General features: G+C 40.9%; 1 protein-coding gene across 1 annotated transcript in view; it reads right to left on the bottom strand.

The window, feature by feature from the left end:
• The window catches only part of SYNM (synemin), a 42,995-nt gene that overhangs the window by 6,868 nt on the left and 23,661 nt on the right, over positions 1-12,466 (bottom strand). The window contains exon 3 of the mRNA XM_038746166.1: positions 3,865-3,935. Coding sequence (XP_038602094.1) covers positions 3,865-3,935 — 71 coding nt within the window. The remainder of the gene's footprint in view (positions 1-3,864; positions 3,936-12,466) is intronic.

Raw genomic sequence — 12,466 nt, forward strand, 5'->3', positions numbered from 1 at the left:
AGTGTCCTAATTTTCTCAGTGTCCTAATTTTCTTTAAAAAGCCCACTGAAATATAAAAGGACTGTTCTATTATGAATAGAATATTAATGCTATTGAATATGATTTATTTATATAATTTGTCATTGAGTATTATCATGTTATTAACATAAATGGTAAATGCGAAAATACTGGACTAAAAGGACCAAACAAAATATCTTGGGAAAGCATTGATGAAGATATCATACACAACACAGGGAAGCTTGTGATGACAAATCTACCAAGGATATAATAGATTATACAACTATCAAAAGATAAAGAGTGTTTTAATGATAACATTTTATTTTACTTGGTTATTCTGATTTTTATTTATCTGTAGTGAACAAATTAAATTCTTGCACTTTGGGTGAATTTTGAAGTCCTTAATTTTTGAAGCACACCAATTGCTGAGAAGTCTAAAAATTGCTGCAGGCATGTTCAATGTTTGATCCTCCATTTTAACAGAAACTTGGAAGTCAATGCAATACTTAGTGACTAGTAATAATGAATGGCGAAGTTTGAGTTCTAAAATACTACATTAGATGCTCATTAGCTCCTGAGTGTAATATGCTAGCAAGAAGCGGCAAGGCCTAGTAGAAAGAGCTCAAATCTGGGAACCAGAGGACCTGGTTTCTAATCTCGAGTCCACTACTGCCCTACTCTGTGATCTTGGCCAAGTCACTTAATGCTCTGTGCCTCAGTTTTCCCATTCATAAAGTAGGGACTAAATACTTGCTCTCTTTCCTACTTAGAAAGAGAGCCCCATGTAGGACATGGACTGTGTCTGACCTGATTATCCTATATCTACACCAGCACTTAGTACAGGGCTTGGAATACAGTAAGCATTTAACAAGTAACACATCTACTCTGTTTCACAGTCTCAACCTTGGACAGTCAAGTATTTTCCATTTTACCAGGAGATAATGCATCCAAAAACTATTTACCAATCAAAAGAATATCTACTCTTGTGTCTTTACCAGTAACAAGTTTCTATGCATCAGAAATGTACCAATGAATAATCATTTCAACATTTAGTAAAGCTAATACTGTAAAGAATCAGGCAAAGTGTAATAGCTAATAGTATTTATTGAGCACTCGTGTGCAGAGACTGTACTAACTGCTTGGGAGAGTAGGATATAGCAGACATATTCTCTGCCCACAGCAAGCATGCAGTCTATAGAAGGGAGAAAGATATTAATATAAATAAATTATGTGAATGTGCACAATGGGGCTGAGGGAGGGTAGATAAAGGGTGCAAATCCTAGTGCAAGGGTGATGCAGAGGGAGTGGGAAAGGAGGAAATGAGGCTTAGTCAGGGAAGTCCTCTTGGGATGGGCTTTTAACAAGGCTTTGAAGGAGGGGAGAGTGAACATTTATCAGCTACAAAGAGGAAGTTCTTGGCCAGAGTCAGGAAGTAAATGAGGGATCGGCAGCAAGACAGGCAAAACTGAGGTACAGTGAATAGGTTAGCATTAGAGAAGCAGAATGTGCGTGCGGACTGGGTTGTAGGAGGAAATCAGCGAGGTACAGTAAGAGGGGGCAAGGTGATTGAGTGCTTTAAAGACATGATAAGGAGCTTCTGTTTGATGTGGAGGTAGACAACAACTGGAGGTTATTAAGGACTGGGAAAACATGGACTCAACAGTTTTTGCAGAAAAATGATTCAGGCAGCGGATCCAGGTTAATACTAACTTTTGATGAGCAACTTTTAGGGAGTAAATACCTAAGTTAATTTATCACTAGGAGTACTAGAATTTATTTTCCTGAAGAAGGTACTTAAAAGCTCTCACATACCACTTGGTTAATCATAAATGTACCAAACAGTGATTTCTTAGCAGCATTTTATAAATCTTGATGCACTGCAAGATTGGCCCCGTTTTTAATAATTCCATGACTCCTCCATCATCCTTTACCCACAATGCAGTGCAAACAAGGATGGCAAGGGGTTCCTGTAATCACCCAACAGCTGTTTTGGGGAAAAAAGAACCATATTTCCTTTTACCTAGAGGACTGAACCTGAGAGTCAGAGAACCTGGGTTTTAAACCTGGCTCCTCCATTTGCCTGCTGTGTGACCTTGGGCAAGTCACTTCACCTCTCTGTGCCTCAGTTTCTTAACCTGTAAAATGGGGATTAAATTGTAATCCCTCCCACTCAGCCTGTGAGCCTCATGTGGGATAGGGACTGTGTTTGACCTGATTATCTTGTATCTAACCCAGCACTTAATACAGAGTAAGTGCTTAAAAAGTACCATTATTATTATTATTCAAAAGATTATAGTGAAATACTAAAATTGAAGAAATTTTGATACTATTTCAGTGCTAGCCCAATTGCTTTCAAAGGGAAAAGTTTTGTAGTCATAGCAAGTAATTTATTTTATAATACAGAATGTCTCCTCAAGGAAACATTACACATTAATTTGCTCTTCTAATCATTCTTTTAAAGGTTTTGTTATTAACTTTTCTAAACACTAGCTGAATGGGGGGTTTATAAGCTTCCTGGGTGCTTCCTATTTCATCATTTACAGTTTTTCCATTTTAAAAAGTATTTATGTACAAAAAAACCAAAAAACTTTTCATTAAGACTGAAATCTGTTTTATTTTTACATCCTTGGGACTATTTGCTGAGAAGTGATAGGCAAGCGAGGGGAATTTAATCTGTATGCACCTAGACATTTGTCAAGATCACACATAAAGGGCACTCATGTTTATAAATTCCTATTACTAATTTATGGGTATTTGGTAATAATGACTGTAGTTCGTGATGACAGTACGTCTCTACAAAGCAAATCTCAGGTCTTATTCAGCCCAAATTTTATCACTCAAAAGAAATGCCTTCATATACGTAACTACACTATCCCTGAATTAGGGCCTCAGATGAGTATATAATGGCTAATGCCATTTTTTTCCCTTTTTTATTTTTTTTTAATTGTAGCAATTCAGATCAGAGGTGCCCTTCCTTTGAACAGACCTGTAGATGAATTTAAGGGAAAAACAAGAGTAGGGGCATTTGCCACAGAAACCCATCTTACAATTTCCTCATCTTCTGATTCCAAGTCCATCATCAGGCTTAGATCTGGTCCTATTAAATCCAGATATGCTGAAGGCATTCAACATATATTAACAATGCTCTAAACACCAAAATCCCCACCTGTCATCCCACTGCTTGTTCCTGGACTATCCAGATATAGTTAAATGAATGTGGATGGCAGATCAACCCCCTATAAATAATTTAAGATTAAATTTCTAATGACTAATGCACCCCAATCTTTTATTTTGGGATTTATTACATTGTATTAGTTGGTACACATACATACACACCCGCTCTGCCCTGCCCAAAATTAAGCCATTAGATGCATCTTGATCAACTAAGAAACAAATATAATTAGTTATTTTTACCACTGTGGGCAATATGACCACTTATGGCAGATAACCATTTCACAAGAAGAAGCTCTAATTTTCTTCAATTACCAAAGGTTGAAAACCATACCAAGTTAGAAGGGACTCTCTTAGGTTGCAGTCAAACTAATCAGAATTCACAGTAAAGTGCTAATCTGAATAAACTGACCTGTCACACTTCTAGAAGGCTAATTAATTTCCATTGTCCAACCCATGTGATAAAACAATGTTAAAACTGCATTTTAGGAACTTTAGGTATGATTTGACCACAATTCTCATTAAGAAGACTCCCCCATTCACATAGACCTATTATATTGGAAAGTGATTCTGACAGTTGATTGACTGAACTCAACTTTCTGTTTTCTCAAAATCCTGTCAAAATAATGCCAACTGAAAAGCATAAAATACTATACAACATTAATGGAAATACTAGCTGATTTGTAGGTTGTTTACCTTGGGGTACATTTTGAATGTGCTCGGTCCATATTAGTATCTCCGGGTTGCTCTCTCCTTCCAGTAAGGCTCTGTCACAAAAGGAAATGTGATTCATTAGAAGACAGACAGCAAAACATGTATCTCTGACAAATTCATCATACATATGTGTGTATGTATATATATAAAAAACGTGGCCAACTATCACACCCTGTCATGTTTTTCCAGGACTAATACCTGAAGGTTGAGTGAATTCAAAGGGCTGTATTTTAGGAAGGCGTAACATGAAATATTAAGGCTGATGGCAGTGGATGAATTACCTACGAAAGTGAATTTTTAACAGTCAAAACCACATTTAAAAAGCAGCTGAGACCAAAATTAATTTTTAAATTGATGGTTAACAGCAAGTTTCTTCTGTTAAAAGATATTGATTTAAGATGGTACTAGAGGAAGGCAATTACTAATACCATATACTTGTTCTGGATCCTTATTGGGAGCCCACCCCCATTTTAGATTTCAGAGTTACTCTCAAGAAATAGGACTTGCTTCCACCTCCAACCCAGAAAAGGAATGAGACCTAGTGGAAAGGGGCTAGGGGCACCTGGAATTCAGATTTGGGTTATAATCCCAGCGGTGATGCTTGTCTTCTGTGCGACCTTGGGAAAGTCACTTCATTTCTCTGTGCCTTAGTTACCTCATCTGTAAAATGGGGATTAAGAATGTGAGCCCATGTGGGATATGGACTGTGTCCACCCTGAATAGCTTGTATTGACCTAGATGCTTAGTACAGTGCCTTGCACAAGGTAATCACTTAACCAATACCATTAAAAAAAAACTAAACAAAAAACAAATCTCCTGTTTCGATTCAAAGAGTGATCTGTCGGTCACCCAGCCCTTGCTTCAGAAGGCTCGGTATTCATCTGAGTACTGTTTTAACCCAGGGATGAGTCACCCTCAACCACGTCCCCCAAACTGAAAATTGGCTAGTCAGTATGTACCACATAGGTGCTGATTAGATTAGATTGCAAAATCTTTGAGGGGTGTGACTGGACCATCTACTGTATGTATACTCCCAAACATCTAACCCAGCTCTAATGCTCTTAACAGGTGCTCAATAAGTACTAATGATGATGGAAAACTTTTATAAGTATATAGTGTATTAGACTAAATACTGCAATAGTGGAATTATTTTACATATTTTTTCAAATATCTCAAACCACATCCAAGGCTCTTCAAATTACTATACAGCAAACTAAAATAATACAGACTCCTCATATTTGGTTTCAGTAATCTAAATGCAAAAGCACTGCAAATAGAGTTCTGAGAATTTAGTACATAAACCTTTCAAAAAAAATCAATGTTATTTAATAATAATAATAATAATAATAATAATAATGATGGCATTTGTTAAGAGCTATGTGCAAAGCACTGTTCTAAGCGCTGGGGGGATACAAGGTGATCAGGTTGTCCCATGTGGGGCTCACAGTCTTAATCCCCATTTTACAGATGAGGTAACTGAGGTCCAGAGAAGTTAAGTGACTTGCCCAAAGTCACACAGCTGACAAATGGCGGAGCCGGAATTAGAACCCATGACCTCTGGCTCCCAAGCCCGTGCTCTTTCCACTGAGCCATGCTGCTTCTCCAGCACTTACTGGAGCATTTACTGAGCACTTACTATGTGCAGAACACTGTACTAAGAGCTTGGGAGAGTATTAGCAGATAAACTCCCTTCCCATAACAGGTTTACAGCCTAGAAGGGGAGACAGATGCGAATATGAATAAATAATTAATTTACAACATATAATTTAAAGATATGTACATAAGTCCTGTAGAGTTGGGGGTGAGGTGAATATCAAATGTCCAAAGGTCTCAGATCCAAGTGCACAGACAATGCAGAAGAGAGAATGAGCAAAGCAAAAGAAGGCTTACTCAGGTAAGGCCTCCCGGAGAATATGTGGCCTAAATAATGCTTTAATGGTGGAGAAAGTGGTGATCTTGGTGTATAAAGAAAGGAGAGGTCCAGGCTAGGGAGAGGATGTGGGAAAGGGGTTGGCAATGAGATAGGAGAGATCGGGGCAGAGTGCGTAGGTTGACAATAGAGGAGTGAAGTTTGCGGACTGAGCGGTAGTAGGAAGTCAGTGAGGTGAGGTAGGGTGGAGCAAGATGATTGAGTGCTATAAAGCCGATGGTAAGAAGTTTCTGCTTGATATGGAGGTAGATGAGCAACCGCTGGAGGTTCCTGAGGAGTGGGGAAGACATGGACTGAACATTTTTGTTGCTAAATGATCTGTGCAGCAGAGTGAAGTATGGAATGGAGTGGAGAGAGACAGGGGGCTGGAAGGTCAGAGAGGAGGCAGATTCAGTAGTCAAAGTGGGATAGGATAAGTGCTTGGATCAGCATAGTAGCAGTTTGGATGGAGTGGAAAGGACAGATTTTAGCAATGTTATGAAGGTAGAACTGAAAGGATTTGATGACAGATTGACTATATGGGTACAATGAGAGATGAGTCGAGGTTAATGCAAAGGTTAAGGGCTCATGAGATGGAGGATAGTGGTGTTGTCTACAGTGTTGGGAAAAAAGGGGGAGAACAGGTGTTGGGTGGGAAGATTAAGAGCTAAGGGGTTCAGTTTGGCACATGTTTAATTTGAGGTATTGGCAGGACATCCAAATAGATATATCTTGAAGGCAGGAGGAAATGCAAAATTGCAGGGAAGGAGAAAGGTCAGGGCTGGAGATGTAGATTTGGGAATCATCTGCATAGAGATGATAATTGAAGCCATGAGAGGGAATGAGTTCTCTAAGGGAGTGGGTGTAGAGGGGGAATAAAAGGAGACCTAGAAATGAGCCCTGAGGGCCCCCTGTTGTCAGAGGGTGGGAGGCAGAGGAGGAACCAGCAAAAAGAGACTGAGAAGGAGCAGTCAGAGGGATAGGTGGAGAACCAAGAGAGGACAGTGTCAGTAAATCCAAGGTTGGATAAAGTTCCAAGGAGAAGGTGGTTTACAATGTCAAAGGCAGTGGACAGGTCTAATAGGATTAGGATGGACTACAGGCTGTCAGATTTGGGTTACCTTAAGAGGATTGTTTCTGTGGAGTGAAGGAGAGGAAAGTCAGATTGGAGGGGCTCTAGGAGAGAATTAGGAGAGGAAGTGGAAACAACGGTTGTAAAAAGCTCCCTCAAGAAGCTGGGAGAGAAATGGTAGGAGATGGGTGATAACTGGAGGGAGTCGTGGGGTGAAGGGAGGGGTTTTTTTAAGGATGGGGGGTACATAAGCATGTTTGAAAGCAGAGGGGAAGAAGCCGTTGGGAAGTGAGAAGTTGAAGATGGCAGTCAAGAAGGAAAGAAGGGAGGGGATGAGCGTTTTAAAAAGGTTGGAAGTGAAGGGGTCAGAAGCACAGAGGCGGCAAAATGAGTTACTGCAGGGAATATAGGGAGAGTCTAAGAGTGTAGAGAAGAAGAGGTGAACTGGAGTAGAGCAGGGGAGATTTTAGGGAGTTCATACCCGATGGTTCCAATTTTGTCTTTGAAGTATGTGCCAGATCATCATGGGAAAAAAATGGTGGGGGTGGGGAGAAAAAGAGGTTTGAGAAGTGAATTAAATGTCTGGAACAGCTGGTGGGGGCAGTGGGTATGGAAGTGAATTCAGAAGGAGAAACATTGTTGGGCAGATTGAAGCAGAATATTAGCACGACTCATTAAAATCATGGGAGATATAATACCTTGAATTTGTATACTGAGCTTTCTAAAACTCTTTGGAAAACACTTTCACATTACTTATCTCATTTTTGTCATCAAAACTGAAGCATATAAGAATGAATTTTAGGTGGACAAGGTCAGAGAGATGCCTGAATTTCCTTCAATAGCTCTCCTCAGCTCAAGCACAGAAGCAGAAGAGGAGGACTGTGGAGGTGGATCCAGAGTTGTTGGTTAGTGGTATGAGACCAGCAGAGGGAAAGGGGAGGATGGGAGTTCAATTCAGTGGAAAAGGTGGTGTTGAGTGTGTTGATTTGTGTGTCAAGAGAAGACAGTTTGAGTATGGAGACCCAAATGCTTAAGCGCTAATTACAGTACTTTGCAACAGTAGCTCTCAATAAAAATGATTCAATGAATGAAATGGGGTAGAATGGCTGTGTAATACTGGAGGGGTCAAAAGACAGAGGTCTCTATGGGAGAAAGGACAGATTCGGGAGAGAGCGACTGAGGAGGCTGTGGTCAGATAGAAGAATTTCATTCATTCATTCAATCGTATTTGAGTGCTTACTGTGTGCAGAGCACTGTACTAAGTGCTTGGGAAGTACAAATTGGCAACATATAGAGACTGTCCCTACCCAACAACGGGAGATTTCCATTTGGGGTAGCCAAAATGGCCAGGAGTATAGCAATCTTTCTTAACTTCTCTGTGCCCCAGTTTCCTCATCTGTAAAACAGGGATTCGATACCGATTTCTCCCTCCCACTATAAACCCCTTGTTGTTCGGGGAGATAATCTTATATCTACCCCAATACTATGTGACAAGTACTGAACACATACCACTATTATTATCATTATTATTCTGAGAAGACAATAACCCTGCTAGATCTAGGACAGTGTATTGAATACCTCTGATCACACCGTTGTGATCGTAGTACATGCTTAACAAAAACCATTTCTCTTATTATTGGCTTTGAATCCCTGCCCCTGTCCTCCGACTCTCTTTTGAGCCATATCACTTTGCCCTTTTACCTCTATAATTGGCTAAGGAACTCCTTGTCCATTTACTTTTCATACTCTGCTCTCTCCCCATGCATCAACACCCTATTCCTCTCTAGCCGGATTTTCCCTTCTTTAAAACACCACCATTAAGTGAAAAGTATTTCAGATCACTTCTGAAATGAACTATATAAGGATAAGATACAGAATTGGTGAGGTTAGAAATTGTACAGTTACTGGAGATTATAAGATTATAATCATTATAATCATAATGGTATTCTGATAATTATATCTGTTTACCTATTAATTTTTAGGAATTCAGAAAAATGGTTATCTAAAAAAGAGAGGTTAATTTTACAGCAAACATTACTTTACAAATTCTTTCCTTTTTTCAGCGCAATAGTTACCATCTATCAGCCTTGTTTTGTAATTTCTAAAGTCTTTTTACCCAGAGGAAATTTCTTCTATTTTAGGGAGGGAGTTTGGTTTACAGGACAGAAAACAGATCTGGAAGTCAGGAAACCTGGATTCTGGTCTTGCTTGCCACTTGGCGGCTGTGTCGTCTCAAGCAAGTCATTTACCTGCTCTGTGTCTTAGTTTTCTCATCTGCCTCTCCCATTTCACAGGGATATTTTGAAGACAAAAATGATATAGGTAATGTTGAAGTAATGTGAAATTGCTTTGCAAAGAGTTTTAGAACGCTCAATATAAAAATTCAAGGTATTACAGCTCCCACAATTTAAGGACAGTCAAGTACTAATAGTCTGTGATCTTATGCATCTTAACAGATATTCTCAACTTATTAATAATAATAATGGTATTGTTAAAAGTGCTTACTATGTGCCCGGCACTGTACAAAGCGCTGGGGTGGATACAAGCTAATCGAGTTGGACCTAGTTCCTGTCAGGCACAGGGCTCTCAGTCTTCACCCCCATTTTACAGATGAGGTAACTGAGGTAAAGAGAAGTGAAGTGGCTTACTCAAGGACACAGGATTAGAACCCATGACCTTCTGATCCCCAGGTCCGTGCTCTATCCACTATGCCATGCTGCTCCTTTAAAATATCATACATAATGCAAGATCTCACAGAAATCCATATATGTTCAACAAGTACATTCCACATTTTCTGATATTCCAATTGATTTTCAAAGTCTAATTCCTGGGACCATCATTCAACTTGTTCATAACTTTATTGAAAGACCTATTTCCAGATATTCCTCTTTGTCCATTATTTTACAACTATCACAGTTCAACATGGAGGCCCAGATATCATGGAGAAGGTGACGATGATAGGGAGGAATGTACATATAAATAATTTCCTAGGTCCTCCCCCTCCTCTCCACCCAAACAACCACTACCCTCGTTCAAACTCTAGACTAAACTCCCTCTAGACTTTAAGCTCCCTGAGGGCAGGGAATGTGTCTACCAATTTTGTTGAATTGCATTCTCCCAAACGCTTAGTAATAATAATAAAAATAATAGGATTTATAAGTGCTTACTATGTGCAAAGCACTGTTATAAGCACTGGGGAGTTTACAAGGTGATCAGGTTGTCCCACGAGGGGCTCACAGTCTTTATCCCCATTTTACAGATGAGGTCACTGAGGCCCAGAGAAGTTAATTGACTTGCCCAAAGTCACACAGCTGACTTGTGGTGGAGCCAGGATTTGAACCGATGACTTCTCACTCCAAAGCCCATGCTCTTTCCACTGAGCCACGCTGCTTCGAGTACTCTGCCCCAGTAAGTACTCAATAAATACCATTCATTGATTAACTGAAAGACTTGACATATCACGCATTAGGCTGCTTTATCAGCCTCTTCACTGGTTTCTTTGCCTTCAGCCTTTCCCCAGTTTCTGTCCATAACTCCATGTTGCTATCAGGATTACTTCCTAATGTCACTCAGCACTCATCTCTCCTCACCTCAAAAAATTGTCCATCTCCCTCCACATTCAACAAAAATTCCTTATGAAGTGAGGACAAGGTTCTCCACAGCCCTCTCCATTTTACATATCAGCTGTTCCACAATTCCCCAGCTCATAACCATGGCTCTTTGCAAACTCATCACTAAGTGCACTCTGCTCCCTTCCTGCCTGCCTACCTCGGAGTCCTTGCTCTTGCTTTTTGCTTTTTGCTTGGGCTGGAACTCCCTCCCTGTTTAATCTTCAAGACTTTGGTCTTCCCCATCTTCAAAGACCTAAAATCCCTAAATGCCATCCTCCAACAAGCCTTCCCATTTGATTCCCTTCATCCCAAGTTATATCAACGAATAGCCACCTCCAGCACCCATGTACTTATACCCATTTTCAGCCCTTCTGTATTGTATATTCAATTGTATGCACTTATTCTGACAACTCTCTTTATAAATACCTTTTATGTCTACCTCTCCTTATGGGCAGGGAATGTGTACTTGTACTTACCCAGGCTCACATAACTGTGCATTACACTCAGTGGATGTTTAATTCCATTGTACTCTCCCAAGCACTTAACACAGTGCCCTGCATCCAGTAAGTGCTCAGTAAATCAATGCTCCTCTACTCATGCACACCCCCTTCCTCATGGCAACTATTAACCCAGTACAGGATAGATAAGTGGCATCCAGGGGAGAAAGGAACTAACAGAAATGGAGGTTTATAACCCTCTCCCATCCCACCACCTCAGGTGTAGCTTAATCTGCTTCTAACTTGTGAGCCCTCCTTTTGTAGCAGGAGTAAAGATAAGGAAGACAGGTGATTCATTGACTCCGCAGCTATCCAGTCAACTCTGCTCTGAAAATTAATGTTCCCCTGCAGAGTGATATAAACAACTCTATTCTCAACCACATTTTCTTTCTTGAGAATATCAAACAGTTCAAAAATCTCTCTCATGAAGCACTTTGGGCACTTAAAAGCAATAGCTTTTATTGAGCACCTACTGTGTGCTCTCCTGGTTCTCCTCTTATCTCTCTAGTCCTTCATTCTCAGTCTCTATTGAAGGCTCCTCCTCCCCCTCCTATCCCCTTACTGTAGGGATTCCTCAAGGGTCAGTTCTTGGTCCCCTTCTGTTCTCAATCTACACTCACTCCCTTGGTGAACTCATTCGATCCCACGGCTTCAACCATCATCTCTACTCTGATGACACCCAAATCTACATCTCTGCCCCTGCTCTCTCTCTCTCCCTCCCTCCCTCCAGGCTCGCATCTCCTCCTGCCTTCAGGACATCTCCGTCTGGATGTCTGCCCTCCACCTAAAACTCAACATGTCCAAGACTGAACTCCTTGTCTTCCCTCCCAAACCCTGCCCTCTCCCTGACTTTCCCATCACTGTTGACAGCACTACCATCCTTCCCGTCTCACAAGCCCGCAACCGTGGTGTCATCCTCGACTCCGCTCTTTCGTTCACCCCTCACATCCAATCCATCACCAAAACCTGCCGGTCTCAATCAATCAATCGTATTTATTGAGTGCTTACTGTGTGCAGAGCACTGTACTAAGCACTTGGGAAGTACAAGTCGGCAACACATAGAGACAGTCCATACCCAACAGCGGGCTCACAGTCTAGAAGGGGGAGACAGAGAACAAAACCAAACACACTAACAAAATAAAATAGAATAGATATGTACAAGTAAGATAAATAAATAAAGAAAGAAAGAAATAAATAGAGTAATAAATATGTACAAACATATATACATATATACAGGTGCTGTGGGGAAGGGAAGGAGAAAAGATGGGGGAGATGGAGAGGGGGACGAGGGGGAGAGGAAGGAAGGGGCTCAGTCTAGAAAGGCCTCCTGGATTAGGTGAGCTCTCAGTAGGGCCTTGAAGGGAGGAAGAGAGCTAGCTTGGCAGATGGGCAGAGGGAGGGCATTCCAGGCCCAGGGGAAGACGTGGGCTGGGGGTCGATGGCGGGACAGGCGAGAACGAGACACAGTGAGGAGATTAGCGGCGGAGGAGCGGAG

This window comes from Tachyglossus aculeatus, chromosome 5 (genome assembly GCF_015852505.1).
Source record: "Tachyglossus aculeatus isolate mTacAcu1 chromosome 5, mTacAcu1.pri, whole genome shotgun sequence".
NCBI classification, from domain to species: Eukaryota; Metazoa; Chordata; class Mammalia; order Monotremata; family Tachyglossidae; genus Tachyglossus; species Tachyglossus aculeatus.